This window comes from Ceratotherium simum, chromosome 23 (assembly GCF_057802395.1).
Source record: "Ceratotherium simum simum isolate JZ-2026a chromosome 23, ASM5780239v1, whole genome shotgun sequence".
Taxonomy (NCBI): domain Eukaryota; kingdom Metazoa; phylum Chordata; class Mammalia; order Perissodactyla; family Rhinocerotidae; genus Ceratotherium; species Ceratotherium simum.
In genome coordinates, this window is record NC_141922.1 from 18712077 (window position 1) to 18733705 (window position 21629).

The 21629-nt window shown below is 48.3% G+C and overlaps 1 protein-coding gene across 2 annotated transcripts in view; it reads right to left on the bottom strand.

Annotated features, from left to right (window-relative positions):
* ZHX2 (zinc fingers and homeoboxes 2) overlaps positions 1-21629 on the bottom strand; it is a 153355-nt gene that overhangs the window by 12083 nt on the left and 119643 nt on the right. The window contains exons 1-2 of one of the 2 annotated variants that reach the window (XM_087447491.1): positions 21176-21417; positions 62-2804 (exon numbers count right to left, since the gene is read on the bottom strand). In XM_087447491.1, the coding sequence (XP_087303617.1) occupies positions 66-2582 (2517 nt within the window). In that variant the 5' untranslated portion in view covers positions 2583-2804; positions 21176-21417 and the 3' untranslated portion in view covers positions 62-65. Of the gene's footprint in view, positions 1-61; positions 2805-21175; positions 21418-21629 lie in introns of those variants that run through there. The other variant, XM_004431106.3, reaches the window with a different exon arrangement.

The following is a 21629-nucleotide window of genomic DNA, read 5'->3' on the forward strand; positions in this document are numbered from 1 at the left end:
CAATAAAAAGAAAGAAACCCAGCATCCTCCCCTAGTGGCCCGGGCGAGCAGGTGGAATTACCTGTCTAGGCCTGGCCGGCCTCGGCAGGGACGCTGTCGGAGTCCGAGTCGGCCAGCTCTGCCGTGCCTTCGGCTGCGGCCTGACTCCAGCTGTCCGACCTGTCTGAGATGGCGTCCTCCTCTCCGACTGTCACCTCCACCCAGTCCACGACGCCTGACTCCTCGTTCTCATCGCTGCCCTGGCCATCCCGGCTGTTGCCCTCTGACCTGTCCAAGGTGGCCTCTGAAGGCTTTGCTGGCAAACCGTCTTTTGCTCGTTCGCTGCCCACTTTCACCCTGGGTACCAACTTCTCCAAGTCCTCTTCGCAGAGCTTTTTGGGGTCCTTGTAATATTGCTGACCCACCTCACTCCCGTTCTTTGGGCTCTCGGTGATGACGGCTTTTGCTGCTTTCCTAGACGTGGCGTCGTAGCCATGATCATCCGCCACGTGCTGTTGCTGGTACTGCTCCATCCACTTCAAGGTTCCGGTTTTTAGCAAGCATCTGTTCTCCTTGAACCAACGCACGATTTCAGTCCGCACCAGACCAGTCTTTGCTGCTAACTGGTCATACTCCTGGGGCGTAGGCCACTGGGTTCTTGCAAAGGTGCTCCTCAGGAGATGAACCTGTTCTTGACTTTTTGTAATTGCTGGTGAAGGGCTGGGCAGAGAGCTGGCTAACTGGGCACCGGAGAGCTGGTCAAGTCGAGACAGAGCACCATTGGGGGCCACCGCATCTTGGCCTTTTTTGCAAGACCCCATGGAATCCAAGACAGCCTGTTCCATGCTGTCCCGAAGCTTCCGCCTCTCCGAGAACCAGGAGTCGATCTCTCTCCTGCTCAGCTTGGTCTCCACCCTTAGCCGGTCCAGTTCTGCTTGGGTTGGAAAAGAGCTTTTCAAAAAGCTGTCTTCCAGGATTTTAAGCTGATCCTGCGTTTTTTCTTTGAACTTCTGTGGGGCAAAGTCTGGGTATGCATGGTACGTGCGACCGTGTCGGGAGGCTGCGATGGCCAGCTGGTCTTTGGCAAGGGATTCGCTGGTGATGTGGACAATGCCCCTTTGACACCGATACCGGTGGTCACTGAACCACTTCTTGATCTCACTCCTGGCAAGGCCGGTCACCTCGATGAGTCGGTAGACCTCAGCATCGTCAGGGAACTGGCTCTGGAGAAAGCTCGCCTTGAGATGTGCTATCTGCTCCTTCGTCTTCTTGCGGTCGCTGGCCGGGGTCAGTGAAGGGTTGGCCACCTTGGGTTGGGGCTCTGGCACCTGAGCAACATGTGGACGCTTGGGCTCGGGGGCAGCTTGGGGAGTCACTAGAGGTCTCTTCTGGCCGTGGTTGGTCACTCCAGCCACAGCAAGCGTGATGGGGCTACAAGAGACGGTTGTTGACCCACTTGTCACCTGGGTCAGCACCAGGCTGGTCTGGCCAAGGATCTGGCACGGTAGAGCTGTCTGCAGGATGGGCTGTGACATTTTTGTGGGGGCCAGCTGGGCGGGCAGCACAGTGATTGTTGGGGGTACTGACTGGATGGTGCCATTAAACATCTTCTTCCGGGCCTCCTCTACCTCCTCCGGGGACCAGCTGATGCCGTGCTTTAAGCGCTGGGTGGCAAACCAGATTCTGATGTGCTCTTCTGGGTGTTTGGAAGCGGCCGTCAGCCAGGACAATTCAGCCTGGGTCGGGTAAGGGAACTTGTTGAAGGAGTTGATCATGGTGGCGTTTGTGTCCAGGGCAGAGTTGTATTTGGTAGTATTCAGTGGGACGGGGACCTTGGGGACAAGGTTGATATTTGGTGGCAGCTGGACAGAAGGCATGACGTGCCCTAACGTGTCCTGGAGGAGCTCCACGCTTCCGAGTCTCGAGAGGATCTCAGCCGCGTCTGTCACCAGGCGGGCGGTCCCTTCCACGTGGTTCTCGGGGGTGGCCTCCTCGGGCTTCTTGGGCACCTTCTTGGCATCAGCTTTCGGTTTCCCCGGCTTCATGATGGGGGTTTTACTCACCGAGATGCCAGGATCACTGTCACTGCTTCCGGGGCCGCTGGTGGGGATGGACACGACGTGGTTGGTGGCTTCGATGGACTGCTCTAAGACAGTCTGATTATTGCGCTTGATCAATTTCAGCTTGAAGTTGGTCTCCCCGGGGTGGAACTTGGCGTTGTGGTCAGACAGGGAGTCGTACTTTTTGGTTGTGAAGTTACATTCGGCACACACGTAGAGGGGGTTGAGGATCACGTTGGGGTGCTGCATGTCAACGTGCTCCGTGAACTCGTTCAGGTTTTGCGTGGAGTAGGGGCAGTATTTGCATTCATAGCCACCTTGGAGTTTTTTGGATGGGTTTTCCCCTGTCGATTTCACCTCGATCACTTCATTTTCTTTGGAAGAGCTTTCAGGTTCCGCTGCCCAACCGTCCTTGGCTGTGTCAGGCTGTGGCGTGCTGATTCCTTTCTCTTTGGCCCTGTCTCCGTCCTCGGGCACATCTTGTTCTACTACTTGTGATGTCCGAACCATGCACGGGGTTGTAGATTTTCGTTTGCTCGCCATGCTGCCTGTCTGTGTGCGATGGCTTATTTGGGGGTGGGGGCAGGCAGGGAAGGGGCAGTGAAATTCTTGGAACAAATAAGATAAAAGGCTTTTGGCTTTATTCCCCCCCAATGGCTTTGGCTTCTCTTGAATGCTGAAGTCTAGTGTTTGAGTTTTCAGAATGATTTCAGCACAGAAAATTGTAACTGTTCCAATGGCTAAACATGAGAGGCAGCATCATACCTGTGGGATAAGAACAAAGATAGGGTCAGTATTTCTCCACAAGCCAAAAGAAATGAGCATGTCTTTCTGAATTGTACCCATGACCCATCCCAAATGGCACCCAAAACAAACACCCAGGTAGGCACAGACGGCGTCAGAGTGAGTGTACGTAAAAATGAAAGATCACATTCTTCTCTTCCCTTCTCTGGGAAGGGCAGTGGGAACAGGCCCAAAGCAAGCAAATGAGGATGCAGGTGACTTGTTCACGTTTAGGATACAGCACACCAACAAAGGTACTGAGATCTTCTGAAGTGGTGGGTGGGGTGGCGGAGGGACGCCGCAGATGAAATACTGCTGGGCTCGCAAGCTGCTTTTACTGATGGTATAATCAGAAGCAACATGCTTACCTGGGGCTGGCAAGTAGAATTTATATGGCCATTAGAAAATGAATGTGAACATTTTGTTTCTTATCATAAAAGTAAAATTGCTATAGAAAAATCTAGAAAATGCACTGAAGTAGAAAGGAGAAAAAAAATCACTCCCAATATTGTAGTTCTTTCATTTCACTTGAAAGGCTCCCCATTTCTATAAATATTGAGCCAATTAATGATTTAAAAAATGGCTGCATGGTATCACATTGTAGGGATATACCACACATAATGTATTTAGCCATTTGACTTTTGTTGGACATTTAAGTTATTTCCTGTTTTTGGCTCTTATCAACAAATCTGCAGCCAACACCCTGAGTCCTTGTTTCTGATAACTACCTTTGGATGAATGCTTAGCAATAGAAGCACTGGGTCAGAGTGTCAACATTTTAAGTTCTCTTGACTCATATGGCTGAGTTTTTGCATCAACTGGCCTTTCCCCTGGCAATAAAATGAGAGTGCCCGACTTGCCACTCACCTACATGAAATATTACTATGCAAAAGCCTTGCTGATTAAATAGAGGAAAACTGTTTTCATATGCTTTTCTGCTTTTCTTGATTGCTAATAAGGGTGAACTGTTTTCAAAGATTTACTTGCCATTTGTATTCTTTCTTTGTGAATTGTATGTTGATGTCATTTTTATATTGTGATGCTCAGTGGTTTTATTTTTAATTTGCATGAGTGCTCTCTATAATCAGAATACCAATATTATATTTGTTGCAAAACTTCCACGCTACCATTTACATTTTAGTTTCATATATGGTGTTTTTCATGTAAAATTTCTAATTTTTGGGTAGCAAATTTATTAATCATTTTCTCTTGTGGCTTCTTTCATTGTGATTTTATATATAGAAAGTGATTCCCTGCCTTGATAGCTGAGACATATTATGCTATGTTTTCTTAGAGTGTTTTAGCTTTAGTTTTTACATTTAACTCATCTGGAATGGGACTGGTCTTAGGTTAAGCTGTAAGACACAACTCTATTTCTTTGCAAGTTACCAATTATCTCGGTAGCGTGTATTGTGTTATCTTTTCTCTTCTCACTAATTTGTGAAACCATTTTTGTCATACATTAAATTTTCATATATACCAGGACGTTTCTGGGTTATCTATTCCAGTATTGAGTCTTGCACTTATGCCTTGCTTTAAAAAATATTTTTGGCAGGTTAGAGCATGTTTTAATATCTGGTAGAGGGAGTTCCTCCTTATCACTGTTCTTTTGCAAAACAGTTTTGGGTTATTTTGATCACCTATTCCCATCAATCAATTCTCATAAATCAGAATCATCTACAAAATAAAATCCTGTTAGAATTTTGATTGGAATTGTATTAAACAAATATTAATTTGGGAGTACAGGGACAATTCGCTTATTAGGAGGTAGGATATGTTAACAGAATCCAAACTGGGGAACTAATGCGCTGGGCCGTGTTGAACGTCTAAATGCATGGGCTGAGGCAGAGGAAGGCCTTTCATTTTGTGGCTAAAGGAGGATAGAGAAGTGTTTTGCAACAAGGATGGCTGATATCCAGGAGGAAGGGAACGGAGGAGTTGGCATATCACCTCCTGCCCCTCCCACTGGCCTGGGTTTGAGCCCCACTGTAGAGAGGGCTCGAGGGCAGAAGTGAAGATTTATTTTCATGAGCACCTCAGTGGGACTCTGGGCCCACACCCATCTGCTGAGGCCTACACCCATCTGTGAAGCCAAAACCCGGCCACTCTAAGGCTGGAGCCCCTGCATTTTCATGCAGGGCAACTTCATCAGCAGTCGGTGAGGATCCGTCAGGGCTGTGGTGAGGAGAGGACACGGGCACAGCAGAGCAGAGGGGAATCTGTCTTTCTGCTGACCACAACCAAACTGACATCTTCAGCCTCCATGTCCCCGCCCATCAGACTCTTGAGTTACCCCCTTAAACATGTGTCATCCCCTCCAGAGTTCTTCATCTCCATCAGTGGCTCCGCTGTTGCTCACTCGGGCCAAAGACCTCTGTCTCACCCAATACAGTTAATCCATCAGCAATCCTGTTGAGTCTATCTTCAAAATAAATCTAGAACCAGACCACTTCTTATCACTTCCACCTCTCCCTGACTTGTCTATGCCACCGTCATCTCCTACCTGGAAGCCTACGGCAGCCTCCCACGGGTCTCCTGCTTCCTCCCTCTCCAGAGCAGCAGAGGGATGTTTTAAGGTAGGAATCAGTTCACGTCCCCTTTCTACATGAAGCCCCGTCTTGGCTTCCCATCAGAGCGAACTCCACGCCCTTACAGCAGCCTACAAACCCCGGCACGTTCTGGCCCAGGCTTCCCTCCCTGCTTGCTGCTCACACTCTGGCTGCTGGAACAGGTGTCTCACTCCCATCACAGGGCCTCTGCCAGCACGTCCCACCCCCAGAGCTCCTCAGTCCTCACGGCCCCATTAAAAGCCATCCCCCCAGAGAGGCCTTTCCTGATCCCTACTCCAACCAGCCTCCCCCAGGCCCTCTTTGTTTCCTTACCTGCTTGGCCTTCTTCACAGCACTTTTCAATATTTAAAAATTATATACATTTATATATTTTGTGGCTAAAGGAGGAGGGAGGAGAGAGTATTTCCCTACTTGTTTAGTGTTTGTTTCTCCCTCCAGAACTGTGCTCCCAATACAGCAGCCAATACTAGCCACACGTGGCTCTTTAAATTTAAATTAATTAAAATAAAAAACATTCAGTTCCACAGTCACACTAACCACATTTCAAGTGCTCAATAGCCACATATTAAACATTGTAGGATATTTCTATCATCGAGGATGTTCTACTGGACAGAGCCGTTCTAGAACATGAACTCCATAAAGGCAGAAACTTTTCACTTTCGTTTCCCCAGAGCCTAGAACATACCTGGCCCACAGTATGCTTTCCATCAATATTGGTTGAATAATGAAATTAACTGTGGGGTGGCTACCTCGTGGGAACTGTAGCTGATACAGAGTGATGAGGTATGGGAAGACCTCTTGTGGATGCTCAGTAACGTGTGTGCATGTGTGCATGCATGTGTGCACGTGTGCATGAGTGTGTCTGTGTGCATGTGTGTGCATGTGTGTGTTGGGGCTTATATGAGTGGAGGAGCTCTGTAAGGGAAGGAGGTCCTGGAGTTCCATAGGAGATACTATTGACACAGCAGAATGTGGCTAAATTTGCCCCCACTAGCCAAGAAGCTTCAGCATTTGAATTACAATTAAAAAAAAATTTTTTTTTTTGGTGAGGAAGACTGGCCCTGAACTAACCTCTGTTGCCAATCTTCCTCTTTTTGCTTGAGGTAGATTGTCCCTGAGCTAATATCTGTGCCCATCTTCCTCTATTTTGTATGTGGGATGTCGCCACAGCATGGCTTGATGAGTGGTGCATAGGTCTGTGCCCGGGATCCGAACCTGCAAACCCCAGGCCACTGAAGCGGAGCGCGGGAACTTAACCACTATGGCATCGGGCCGGCCCCTGAATTACAATTTTTAACAGAGGGAGCAAAAGGAGAATTTTCTCCTGCAGAACAAAGAAATCAGGCAGGACTGGGTGCAGGGGAGAAGAGGCAGAAACTCCCCATAACTAGAATTATTTAAATCTGTTGACAAGTGAGGCCAAGAAATGAGCCAGATTGTGGTGAAACATCCCAAAATCTTCTCCATAGTCCAAAAACTGTAGTTCAGAATGAACAGTATCTTCTAAAACTTATTCGGCAACCAGGGATCCAAAGAACAGCAGATTAAAAAGAAAGAAAGAAGAAGGGAGAAAGAAAGAAGGGGAGGGAGGGCTCGGAAAACACTGAGCCTTTGAGGGCTTCATCTCTCAGGCTCCTGTTGACGGAGCTGCGAGAACCACTGCCCTTGGAAGAAGAATCCTGGCCCAACAAGGGGTGGCGACTGTCCTTTTGAGAGTCTGCGAGCCTCCAGTGAGGTCAGGGCCAGTGCCACGTTGCCTGGGACTTGCTGGCATGAAGGCTACAGTGTTTCAGGCCAAGTCGTCAGATTCATATGTACATTGGCCGAAATTGGCAAAAATAAAAAAATGAATGAATGAATGAATGAGTGAATAAAATGCATGTTAAAACTCCAACACAGTCCCTTCCTTGCTGGGTGGCAAGTATCCCAACAGACCTGCTCTGCATAGTCAGTCTCACCCTGGGCCAGCTTCCCATTGGGTCTGAACTGGGCACAGACACTTTCTGTGCCAATCTGAAGACACTCCACGTAAAGGCAGCAACGAGTTGTCCCCTGGCTGCTCCAGCCACCTGCTGAGGGCCCAGCAATGGGCAGCCTCAGAAGCGATCCCTGCCCTCGGGAGGGGGTCTGAGCAGGTTAGAACTAAGCACGTTTGTGATTGAGATCCTAGTGCCCTGAAGGAGAGGATGGGTAAGAAGTTTCCTTCATTTATGACTCTTCTCCATAGTGCCTCCTTCTTTCTAGGAGTCCCACTCCTCACAGGACAACTAAGACAGAGCGTGACACGCACGTTTTGCACGGAAAGGGAGCAAAACATCAAACACAGACTCTTGCCTCCTTTGCATGTTTTTGGCATTGACTGGATTTTTCCTTTTATCCATTATGGCATTTATCACGCACCATAAAGAAACCCCAACAATGAATGAGAAGTGGCAATACCTTGGAATGAATAACATACAGAGAAATGGCCAGCCTATACAGACAATTACGAACCACTCATTCTGGGTGTCTGCACAGGGCTCTCTCCTTTACCACCTGGTGCTGCTTCCATCATCACCCTCTCTGTTGCGAGTGGAATGCAATTCGATTAGACCCCTGTTTACTGAGTATGAGTATGGGCCAGAACCTTGTGGACATGGCACATACAAAGATGAAGAGACCGCGGTTCTTGTCCTCAAGGAGTTCACAGCCAGTGTATCAGTCTGCTAGGGCTGCCATAACAAAGTACCGCACACTGGGGAGCTTACACAACAGAAATTGATTTCTCACATTTCTGGAGGCTGGAAGTCTGAGATCAAGGTGTCTGAAGGGTTGATTTCTTCTGAAGCCTCTCTCCTTGGCTTGCAGATGGCCACCTTCTCACTGTGTCCCCACATCATGGTCTTCCTTCTGTGCGTGTCTTTCTCCTAATCTGCTCTTCTTATAAAGACAACACTCATTCTGGACTAGAAGCCACCCCAGGACCTCATTTAATCTTAATCACCTCTTATTTATTTATTTATTTTTGTGAGGAAGATCAGCCCTATGCTAACATCTGCCAATCCCCCTCTTTTTTTTGCTGAGGAAGACTGGCCCTGGGCTAACATCCGTGCCCATCTTCCTCCACTTTATATGGGACGCTGCCACAGCATGGCTTGCCAAGCGGTGCATTGGTGCGCACCCGGGATCCGAACCGGCGAACCCCAGGCCGTTGCAGCAGCGTGCGCGCACTTTATAGGCACACAATTCAGCCCATAACAGCCAGGGAGGGCAGTGCCATCTGAACCCCCTTGATGACACAGAAATGATTCATTCATGCAGTCAACAAATCCTGACCAAGCATCTGCGAGTGCCAGGTGCAGTTCTAGGCGCTGAGGACACAGGGGTGAGCAGACAGGACCGTCTGCTCTCACGGAACTCGCATCCACAAGAATACACAAGCAGAGCGCAAGGGCTGGTGAGCACTATGGAGAAAAGTCAAGCAGCAACGAAGCTGGGTGTGGAGAGGGGCGACCTGTGATTCTAAGCGGGGAGATCAGGGGCTCCATCCATGAGGTGTCAGTGGAGCCTTCGGATGTTGCAAAGACAAGGAGAAAGTTGATGAAACATGATGGAGGCCATACTCAGGACAGGGTGGGAGAAGGATGGCTAAAGTCTTCACAGGGGAGGTAGCTTTCGTCTTAGAAATAAAATGGCCATGGCTACCATTAATTGAAATTCTCCAGCTTTGTTGACGGAGCCTCACAACCCTGCAAAGCAGTTGCTATTAGCCTCAATTTACAGAAGAAAGGACCCAGGCGGGGAGGCTAAGTGCCTTGCCCAAGGTCACATGACCTGCTGGTGGCAGAGCTGGGATTTGAACAAAGTCCGTCTAAGCTGAACTGGTGCTCCAGGTACACCACACAGCCTCTGCTGGTTAAGCAGGGCTCCAAGGGCAGAGTAGGATCCTGCCAGGCAGAGAGAAAGGGGAGAGAGACTCCAATCAGAGGAACACAGGATTCCCAGGCAGAGGAGGCAGCAGGAGCATAGAAACATCTGAGGGATCACAAGGACTGAGGTCAAAGGGCAGGGCGTGAGGGTGGAAGCTGGGATGCGGCTGACAAGGGGTTGGGGCTAGACTGTGAAGGGCCTTGAATGCCATGCTAAGGAGTTGGATTTCATTTTGCTGGCAATAGAGCATCAAAGCCTTTCAGGCAAGGTCATGGATGCAGCAGGGTCTTGGAGATAAGTTTAGGGGGTGCAGATTGCAGAAAGAGAAGGCACATCAATGAAGGTAAGAACCCCCAAACCAAGCAGAGGAACAACAATCTTAACTAACCCCAAATTAAACAGTCAGGGCCCAGGCTACTCAGAGACACTCCTCTCTCCAGCCTTACATTTGTTCTTTAAGTAGATGCTGAGGGCTCTTCACGTTTCATCTGGAAGTTTCTCTCATTCAGTTTGGACTTCCTTCCCCTCTAAGGAATGGCTAGATGATTTGGGTTTAAATGTGGTAAACTGATCCCCCCTTAATCATTTTCCCAATAACAACGACAGCTAACATTCACCAAAGGCTTAGTATATGCCAAGTGCCAAGTGTTTCACTTCTCAAAAACGCTATGTAGACACTGAAGCTCAGAGAGGTTAAGGAGCTTGGCCAAAGTCACACAGCCTGGAGCAGCAGAGCTGGGATATAGGCTTCCTGTGCAGACAAATCGCCTAGGGATTTTGTTAAAATACAGATTCTAATTCAGTAAGTGGGGTGGGACTGAGATTCTGCATTTCTAACAAGCTCCCAGGTGAGAATGTCGCTGCAAAGGTGGACCACACTTGGAGCAGCAGGGCTCTATAAGCCTCAGGTAAGCACTCCCCCACTGGCATCCCGGGGTCTCCCTCCTCCCACCCTCACTTCCAGAGAGAGGGCGGCAGCATTTCCCGACCTTTCCCTACAAGTGGCCTGTGGGGGAAGGAAAATGGTCAAACTGGCAGAGCAGCCCCTGGAAACTCTTCTCGAGGCGACTGACACGCAGTCGAGCTCTCAGACGAGGGAAATGTCCGGTCTTGAGCTCCCTAAGGAGGCATCTGGGAGAGATGAGGAGCCGCACCGCAGAGGCCCCCTGTGGCGGGGTCTCCAGCCAGAGGAGGGTCAGAAGTTGGGGCCAGCCAAGGAGCCCGAGCCCCTCGGGCCTCCCAGGCGGGCGTCACGCCTCCCTAGGGGGCACACGTGCGGCTCTCAAGGAATCGCACCTCTGGGCTTTGGTGGGGACGCCGCTTCTCGTTTCAGAGCTTTTCACTGGGGCTGTCAGAGGAAATAATAAGGCTGTCTCTGAGCTTTCAAAGGAAGCATCTTGTCCAGACATCAAAGCCACAAAGGATGCTTTTAGCTTTGCTGGGTCTTCTGACAGAGCTGTTAACAGATTCCGCCTCAGTTCACCAAGGGTAGATCTTTTGTGTGTGTGTGTGTGCACGTGTGTGTGTCTGTAAGAGTGTTCCTTTATGTTTTAAAGCCCAAACATTTCACACACACACACACACACACACACACACACACACACCACCCCAGAAGGAGGAATTCTGATGGGTGGGTATGTTGTCGGGGTGAAAGTTGAGGGGTGGGGTGGAGAAAGGAATTGCACACAGAGGTCCTGGGTTTTGCTCGAAGCTCCCGGCTACCCAGCTCTCTCATCTGTCTCATCCTTGCCTCCATTTTCTCATCTGTTAAATAGGAATTGCTTTTGAAACGCCACTGGTGACCCTGAGTTACTTCCTGAGTTTTACTGATTTCCCCCCAGCCTACTTTAAATCTAAACTCGAATTTTGGGAGTGGGCCTACACTGTGGCTCCCAAACCCTCAGACACCACCTGGGGTACTTTGTAAAAATGTCCATTCCCGAGCCCCAGCCCAGACTTATTAAACCCAAACATCCAGGAGCAGGCCCGGGAATCTGTATTTCGAATAAGCACCACGACTGATGTGCAGCCAGGTTTGGTGGCCTCGGCAAGGAGACGTCACTTGGGCTCTCCTGATTCAGAAGCGGTTGGGCCGAGGCCAGCTCTGCCATGAAGATGGGAGATGTTCCTCGCTGCATTCTGTGCTGGACTAGAGGGGAAGAGTGTGCTCCCAAGGGGAGTGACAATTCAGAGGACGATGCAGAAACAAGCAAGAAGTGTACAAGACAACAATGCCGGAGGAGAACAGAACACAGAATGCTGGGTGCTCACTAACGTAGCATAAGACACCTTTAGAACCAATGGGGTCCTTAGCAGCGGAGTTGGTGTCTGGGGGAGGTGAGCTTTTAGAAGCTATTTCCTGTTACCTGTGTTTGGGCTTCACTTTTACTGCTCAGACAGACAATTTTTTTTATAAAGAAAAGAAGAGGTTTGCTGATCTGATTAAGCATAGGCAGGCCAATGCAGGAACGAGACGCCATTTCATGCACAATCTTTATTATTCCCACAGCACCAACAGATGGCTGTGATCTCCATTTCACAGATGAGGAAACTGAGGCTCAGAGAGGTTAAAGGGCTTGCTGAGGAAGGTGGAGCCCAGATGATCCAGGCTCTGCACCCACGGCTTGGAGCCTGTAACACACAGTTGTTAATTGTGAACAATTCCATTTCCTGACACTTAGTCTATAAATTAGATTTCTCACAAATTCTGAGTGGCTTTCTCCCTTTGGGAGTGTTCAAAGGAGTAAGATTTTAATTGAATTCTAATGTCTTTTTCAACTTGTTGCTTCAAGACGCTCTCTTATTAGGTAGGAGAAGGCTTACGTGGTCTCCTCTAGCCAAAAAAGTTTCAGTGGATGAAATGAAGTTTGTGGCTGCTCCATGCGGCCCACCACATTAGTGTTACCACGCATTTAGGTGACACAGGGCTCTGAAAGGAGGCTGGTGACCTGCTAGCAGTGTGGTAGGAATGGCGATATGAGACAGGGTGGTTAGTACTCAGGGCCAGAGAAAGGCAGCTACGCCTGAGAAGGCAGACCTGTTCTGGGCCCGTGAGCCCGGAGCCCAGAACTGACTCACTTACTCAGAAACAAAGCATTCCAAAGCTCAGGCTCTTCTAGCGCTTCACTAGGTGAGGCTTGGCCTCCAGCTGCCTTGCTCTCCCTCGTACTCACTAGTAGTGCCCACCTGGTGGGTAGAAGGGGGCACAGGCTAGAGCCAGGCCTCCCTGGTGTGAATCCTGGCTCTGCCACTTACTAACAGAGGAGTCCATCCTTCTCTGGCCACAGCCAGGACGCCCATCTCACAGGCCCCAAACCCACATGCAACCTGGAAAGCACCAGATGCAGCACGCCCATTCACCATGGTCGGCCTCAGTTCCTGCAACTGTAAAATGGGGTGAATCTCCAGCTGCAGGATTGGATTAATGCTGGCACCTTCTGGTTCCCTAAAAGGGTGACTTTAATTAGTGAGCTAGTACTAGTGATGAGGGACTTGGTGAAGGGAGGCTCAGAGGTACTGTTCTGCCCCCTCAGTCTACTCTCCAATCATCCCGACCTTTTCCTCCACAGCCCCCCTCAGCTGCCCACCCCTAAGTATAAGGTGTATAAGGTGCATTTACACCAGCTCATCTCATCTGAGTCATGCTGCTCCGAGATCTTTTTACTCATCTTTTGTTCACGCCCATAGAAATTTCTATAGCAACTGTGCCAATATTTTTAATTCACCCAACTTGGCCTCTCTGTTTTAGCAGAAGGCTTTGCCTTGTATCTTGCTGAGAAGATCAAGGTCAGAAGACAAAGGCCACCTTCTTCCCCATCTCTACACTCATCTCCTTTTCTCTCCATCTGGCCTCCAGCCCAGCACTCATTGGCTCTCTCAACTGTTATCTCCCTCCACTGGATCCCCCTCCCTTTAGGTTACACACATCCTAGGTTGCCATTTCCCTAAAAAAGTAAATGAAGCAAAAGAAATGTGAAAAGCAATACTGTCATGCAGCCGCTATGGAAAACAGTATGGAGATTCCTCAAAAAATTAAAAACAGAAATACCATATGATCCAGCTATTCCACTTCTGGGTATTTATCCAAAGAACATGAAAACACTAATTAGAAAAGATATATGCACCCCTGTGTTCATTGCAACGTTATTCACAATAGCCAAGACTTGGAAACAACGTAAGTGCCCATCAACTGAAGAATGGATGAAGATATGGTATATATACACAACGGAATACTACTCAGCCATAAGACAAAATCTTGCCATTTTCGACAACATGGATGGACCTTGAGGGTATTATGCTAAGGGAAATAAGTTGATGCAGAAAGACAATTACCATAATACTTCACTCATATGTGGAAGATAAACATACAAACACATAGATATGAAGAATAGATTGGTGGTTACCAGACAGGAAGGGGGTGGGAGGAGGGTGAAAGGGGTACAGGGGCACATGTGTATGGTGACGGATGGAAACTAGACTTTTGGTGGTGAACACGATGTAGTCTATAAAGAAGTCAAAATATAATGATGCACACCTGAAATTTATAGAATGTTATAAACCAATGTTGCCTCAGTAAATAAAAAAAGCAACACCAAATTTCCCCAAACTGCTGGATTCCGCCATCGTCTACACGTTATCATACCAACTCTTGCTTTCCATGGCAGAGGTGAGGAGCTCAGACTCCCCAGTGAAAGAGACTTCCTTCTAGGTCTGGCCCCACCACTCACCAGTGTGTGAGCCTGGACAAGTTACATCAATCTGCTGAAGCCTCAGCCTTTCCATTCGTAATATGGAGAGGAAAACGTTACCCATGTCACAGGGTTGCTGAGAGGGTCCAGTGAGATATCTGAGCACAGTGTTTGGCTTTGGGCCTCATACATGATGAGCTCTGAGCTTGCAACACACGGTACTTGTTGATAAAACTGTGTAACCATCAAACATCTCAAAGGAAGTGTGAGATTACTGCTGCTCAACCCATCTAGTATTGCAGTGTTCACCCCTCACCTCTGCGTATTGTGTCCTCCCTGCTCTGTTGGCACTTCTCTCTTAAACTGACAAATATATCCCCCCTCTCCATCTCCGTGGGGCAAGCTGCCTTCCTCAGTCGCCTCCCCTTGGCTCCCCGGGCCCTGCTCCTGGTCTCCTCCTGGCAGTTCCTCCTTTGCTTCCTCTTTCATTTTCTGCTCTCACAGGTGCATCTCCGTGCCCTTGGCTCTTTCTCATCCCTCTGCCCTCCATTAGCCCTGGTGATCTCATCCATCCCAAAGCATTAAACTCATCCTTGCAGATAGAAATCTACCAGCTTTTGTAGCCCTGACTCTGCTCTGCAGAGCCCCAGACCTGCCATTCTGACTGCTGGCTGACAGCAAGGATGGGCTAGATGGACTTGGAACTGGACAAAGGCTGGAGTGGCCACTCTCCACTGAAACCTGATTTGTTTTTTTAAACAAGGCCAAGATGATCCATGAAAACCAAGGAAAATAATATATGAATAAAAAATGGACGATTCATTTGCATTCAATTGGAGCACAGACTCTACTCAGTTACCCCCACCTGGAAGGTCCCTCTGGAGGGGAAACTCGGCAGAGGCTGGGCTGGATGGCCTTAGAGTCTCTTCCAAGTGTGTACTCTGTGCATTTATGGTCATCACTGGGAGTCTCATAGGCACCTAAATTCAACACATCTAGAACCAAGCTTATCACCTAAACCCAATCTTTCTATGTTTCTTTATTCCAGATAAAAGCACCGCAGTCTACTCCACCATTCAGGCTGGAAACCCAGATTCCTCATGCTCCTCTCTTCTCTCCCACCGCACAGTTTATTATGCACTAGATCCTCTCGACTCTGCTTCCATCATGTCTCCTAATTCTTCACGCCTCTGCTCTAGGCCGAGTCCTCCGCATGGCCTCTCCCCGCAGCTGCAGTAACTCCCTACATCTTGGCCTGGCCTCTGGGGGTCACCTGTTCATCAGCATCCTTCCCTTCCTCCTCTGGCAATGACAGTCCTGTCCTTTCTACTGAAAGACCCCCACCCACTCTTGGCCCATGTGGGTCCTCCAGCAGTGGGCACGTGACTTGGTCCTAACCACCCAGAACATCACGTCCCCCGACAACAGCGAGTGATTAAGGAATGGGCTCAGGACCCAAGTGAAGCAGTCAGAACCAGTGGGGTTCCATTCTGGGGCTTTTGCTGGAACCACTGGGAGGAAAAGGTGCTCCTTTTCTGGTGGAGTTGCTGCAGGCACTGGATGTCAGTGCAGAAGTGCTAGTGGTGATCTTGCCACATGACGGGGAACACGCCTGAGAGCTGAGCTGAAGATGCAGAGAGCAAGTCCGGATAGCATCCCACTGAATGCTGCTGTGCCTGAATCCCATATGCTCATGGACTTTTCCATTACGTCACTTTTCTAAGCCGTTTTGATGGGCTTTTCTGTCACCTGTAACTGAAAACATCCCGACAGTTTCAGGCCAACATCCTCACTGTCACCATTTCTTTCTAAAAGAGCAATTCTCAGCCTTTTCCTGCCATGATAGACATGCCACGTGACACGCCCATTTGCAACATTCTCTCAGGGTTACCTGCCATTCTTGTTGTGTTGGCTATTATTCCACACCCTTGCCTCTCCCTTAAGAAAGAATCGCAGGATGTGAGCAGGACTGATGTGCTTACAGGGATAACCTTGAGTCCTTGCTAATCCAGAAAAGTCAGTCATTCAGACTGCAATACTTTATTGTTAGAAACAGATTTCTTGCTGCTACACACCTCACAACTGATGCCATAACTGAACATTGTGTTTCTAAACACAAATCTGACCACATCATTTTTGTCTTTAAAACCTAGTATTGGGAGCTGGCTGTGAGAGGTGCTTTTTGCCACCCAATTCTATCTCCACACCCCACTCCTGCCCTTAAACACTTCTGGTATTTTAAAAGGGATATACAGCAGAAGACCTGTTTTTTAGAAACAGAAACATGGGCTTTGGAAAAGAGACCACAGCTCAGATCTTCATTCATTAGTTAGTTAGTTTGTTCACTGATTCACTGATTCACTCTTGAGTGCCTGCATGTGCCAGACACTGTTGTAGGTACTCAGGGAGTAAGACAGAAGATTCCTGTTCTCAAGGTGCCTATGATCTAGAAGGGGGAGACAGAAAATAAATAGAAAACAAAGAACTTATAGGTTGTGGCAAGTGCTCTACAGAGAGTTTTAAAAAACGTGATGGTGACTGAAGAGCTCCTTTCAGTGAGATGATCAGGGAGAGCCTCTCTGAGGAGAGGAAATCTAAGCTGAGATCTACACATCAAGAAAGAACAGCCTGGACACGAGAATATGCATACCAATGGAAACAGAGGAGACTCACTGGTGACCATTCTGTGTTCCCTGCAAAGTAATTTTCAAATTATTCAGTTATTATTTAAAAATCCTCTTCTCCCCAAAGATACTTTTTGGAAAGGTCTTAAAAAGCTTCATTGAAGAGTACAATTTTTCACTTGCCAACATGAAAACAAAACTCTTCAATGGTTTTATAACGGAAAAAAGTTCTTCTTTTCCCTACTTAGTTAGGACAACTCAGGAATAGATGAACATGAGAGGAGTCGAGAGCGCCAAACAGCTCCAGAAAAGAGGGTAAAAGTCATCTGTGAGCCTAGATAAAATATTAGAAGAAATTTTAATGCCCCAAAATAGTTTTTACAAGTGGATTAAGAAACAAAACTAAAGCATAGTTTTTTGAAGTACTCAAAGTGTATTGTCTTGTTAGCTTATAAATAAAGACTTTGCACCCAAATGCCATACTCTATTTAATGAGAGAAGCCAATGGAGGAAAACCAGAATCAAGAAGGTCCACAGGGCATTGGAAGTGGAAGGCTCTTAGAGGTGACCTGAGCCTGTCCATTAGGCAAAGCCAACCATGAGATTTGGGAAGGGACAGAATGCAAGTGTGGCGAGAGGACCCAGAAGCTCACCCTTCACCATCATTACAAGACTTTAGTGGCCTATCTGCCTGTGGCAGGCGGGTGAAGTTTCTCCTAGAGGTGGTTGTGTTGGGGTGATGGGTTCTGCTGAGTGGCTGTCTATCCTCAATGTCATGGTGGGATCAAGATGTTTTGAGCTGAACTGGTCCTTGAGAAGGCACTTAAGCAGAGTGGGTAAGTCCAGAAGCTTTGGAATTAGAATAGACCTGGGTTTGAATTGGGGCTCCAGCCAGCACTTATCAGTTGTATAACTTTGGCAAGATACTTCCTGTCTCCTAGATGTGGTTTCTTTATCTATAAATCTGGAGCTAATGCCTACCTCATAGGATGGTTGGATGCCACAAATGACACAAGGCTTGTAAAGACCCCATCATAACACCAGGGACCTGCAAACAAACCTGCTCAATAAATGGTAGCAACATCGACGATGAAGCAAGAACAACTCCACTGTGATGTATCATAAAGCAGAAATTAGTATTGTAGAAAGAGGATGAGAAAGGAGAGGTTAATTTGATCCCCTGCAGGGGCTCGAGGGAGCCCACAACACCAGACCCAAGCCAGGATGATCAGTAAATTGTATTTGTGTGTGTCTGCCTGGGTTTCAAATCAGAAATCTATCACATTGTAACATCTTCACTCCTCTTCTTTCTCTGAGTAATAATCTTGTAAAAAAAAAGCAACAAGACTAAGACATATTTTGAAGCAAAGTGGCTTCATTATTTTCGCAGTTAATTCCTGGTGCCATCATCTTCTCCAAGGCAAAACACCCTCTTTCTGGGTAGAAAGAATCATAACACCCACACACCCACAAACATGGAAAACCAGGGCTGGGAGAAGAGTGATGTGTTTCTGAAAGCAGAAAAGAAAAAATCTTGCTGAGACAGAAAGAACAAGGAATCAATTCTGGTTTTACGTGTCACATACATAAATAAATAAGGCACTATCAAATGTTTAAGATGGGCCTACTCTGATTTACAATCCATCAAATTCTGCTATCAAAACATTTAGAAGCCTGAGAGACTATGGGGATTTATCATATCGACAATTCCCCGTGTAACCTTTTCATTTTCCTCCTTGTGGGTGATCTGTGCATACTCCATCTTCCCAGAGCCGGGAGAGAAGCGAGATTTCTCTGTTCCCCCGGCACGGATCAGGGCGAGACAGGGCTTTTCAGCAGTTGCTTAGATTCTGTCTGTCAGATCCCTCTCTCCATTCTATCCTCCACCCCTCCCTCCAGCCCTCCAGCTCATCCTTTGCATGCCCAAACCCACAGCTTTCTCTTGAACCCCTTTCATCTCTACCTCGAAGAGACTTCCCTTCATCTCAAAGCCTTGGATAAAGGCTGAAGGTTTACTCATGTTCTCTGAGAGAAAGTCCTCCACAGTGCCATTCATCCACGCCAGTTAAATCCCGGACAAAAATCACAGAGATTTAAACCGCATCTAGAGGCTCTATGTCTGCATCTCTGTACAGGACTCAGGGTGTAGTAGGCTGAATAATGGCCCCCAAAGATATCTAGGTCCTAATCCCTGGAACCTGTGAATGTGACCTTATATGGCAAAAGAGACTTTGATGGTGTGATTAAGGTAAGAATCTTGAGATGGAGAGATTATTCAGGTGGGCCCTAAATATAATCACAAGTGTCCTTAGAAGGGAGAGGCAGAGGGAGGTTTGACTGCAGATGAGGAGAAGGCAATGTGACACTGGAAGCAGAGATTGGAGTGATGCGCTTCCAAGATGGAAGAAGGTGCGACAAGCCAAGGAATATAGGCGGCCACTAGAAGCTGAAAAAGTCAAGGAGATGGACACTCTCCGAAAGCCTCCAAGAGAAACCGGCCCTGCCAACACCTTGACTTTAGCTTGGTGAATCTGATTTTCAACCTCTGACCTCCAGAACTCTAAGAGAATAAATCGGTGTTGTTCTGAGCCAATAAGTTGGTGGTAATTTGTTACAGCAGCCACAGGACACTAATGCAGTGGGCAAGCTGGGCTAGGTTTGCAGGCTGTGACCTTCCCGTCACTCCACACCACCTCTCTAGTGAGCTCCTCCCTGCTTCTAGGCAGAAGCTGGAGGCCCAGCTCCCACCAGCCCTGGAGAAGCTGGGCTGCCGTCTCTTGGGAATGAGCAACGAGCTGGAACCCCCAGCCCTGTTGGGCTGTGATTCACAACACCAGGATCTGTGGTCTTCCGTTTCCATAAAACTGCCACAGTTAGGATGATTACGTCTGTCCCACATTCTACAATAGTCGTCTTTAGAGACATCCATGAGTGTGCACACACACCACCAGGATGGCCTGTCACTCTGCCTCCGAACCAGGTGATTCACCGACTTCTCTCCTCTCCCACTGCGACCACTGGATCCAAGTCGCTGCCATCTCTCACCTGGGCCCCTGCGATCACCTCCTGTCTCCTGCCTGGTCTCTCAGCTTCCCATTCGTGCCCCCTCTCCTTCAGTTCATTAACCCTCCAGAAAGACGTTTTAAACTTGTAAATCACATCTGCTTCAGTATCCTGGTGCTCAGACTACAACCCCAGTAGATTACATCAGAATCTTGGGGCGGGGACCCGTACTAGTATGTTTTCAAGTTTCCCAGGTGGTGCCGACGAGCTGCTTGAAGACTCCCATGAGGTAGCGAGTAATGTCTGGGTACCCCCATGTCTAGAACACCTGCTCTGGGACATGAAGGACCTTACCTTAAGCCTGTTAGAGCTAAACTGTCTTTAAGGTGGTCTAATAAATATTTTCCTTCTCATTCCCCAGGGCTGTGGGGAGGATCAAATGAGATGATGGGTGCACAGGGGCCTACTTGCCTTTTCCCCTTCTCCCTCCCTTCCTCTGCCTCTCTCTCTCCCTTCCTTTTCCCATTCCCTTCCCCATCCCTCTCCCCCTTCCTTCCTTCCTTCCTGTGTTTAAAGGTCATATAAGGGATTAATGTCCTGTGGTAGGTCACTAAACTGTGGTCCATTCCTCTCTGGGCCCAAGGCTAATGGCGAGAAGCATGGGCCCCAGGCACAAACTTTGGCTCCTCCCACGCAGCCAATAATGCACCACTCCTGAATAAATATCCTTGGCTCCTGGGGGTGCAGGCACAGAGCCCCTTGCACGGCTGTGCCCTGACGCAGCTTCGGTTAGGCCGCGTGAAAGCCAGTATTCCTGGACAATTATGGGCCCAGACTACAAACCTGAATGTGGTCTTGTCCAGTCCCACTCATTTTACAAGTGAGGAAACTGAGGCTTAGAGAGCGTCATGGCCCATGCGAAGGTTCATGGGCCAGGGGGCTTTTGATAAGTGGCCTCTGGCGGCGCACTGGCCAGGCATGCTGTACCAGACCTGGAACAGCCCTCAGACCAGGGAGGGCCCCCATGACAACACCAAGGACCAGCTTTGGGCTGAAAGGGTGAAGGTTCTGGTTGACCTTGCCGGGGTGATGTCTTGGTGGATGGACCAAGGACTGGGGTGCAGGTGTGCTGGCCACCCCCCTCTTCCCGGCACAGGGCCTGGCAGTGTTCCCAGTCTCCCCACCTCGGACACGTGCGGGATGCAGAGCAAAAGCAGGAAGGGAAGGTCCCTTTTGGGATCGCCTTCTCCACGCGGGCAAAGTTCTTATCAAGTCAGTCCACTGTGGAAGGCCTCTAGAGAAGTATGATTTTTCACAATTTCAGCTTGGAAAAGAATCTGTAAGAGTTGCTCACTCTTTCAGAATTCCTCTCACATTTTCTAAGCAATTTTGCAAACTGCTGTTCTTTGGTAGAAAATCACCAGTCTGCTTGTTCCTTTTTGCCAACAGTCCTCCCCGCCTCCTCCGCACCAATAATAATAACAGTAATGATGCTGACGGTAATAAGCATCTCTCAGGTCTTGATTGTGCATTACAGTCCACGAAACATTTTTACGTACATCATCCCGTAGGAGCTCCTAATCCTGAGGAGGCAGAGCGGGAAATATTACGTCCTCTCTTTTCCCGTGAGGCCACTGAGGCTGAGAAGAGGTTTTCTTCGGTGATCCGTCTCGGAACCTTCCATACACTGGCTCTCTGCTGTTACCTTCCTGTTGCACAAACAGCAGCCAGAGCACCGAGCCGCCTGCTGAATTGAAGTAGGCACCCAAGCTGGATCCTTCTTTTGCCTCCGTGGTTTCTCTTTTTGGTGGAATACACATCAACCAATTATAACCAACCACGTGGCATCCATAGCTTCCTATATAGTTAGATCTACACTGCCAATTGCTATACTCTATAGATAAGTGTGAGAAAGAGTGAGGTATGGGTATAGAAGAACAGGAAACAAAGTAATACTTAGTGGATTTTTTTCCACACGAGGGGTCTGTCTTTGTGATTGCTTTGTCCTTTTCC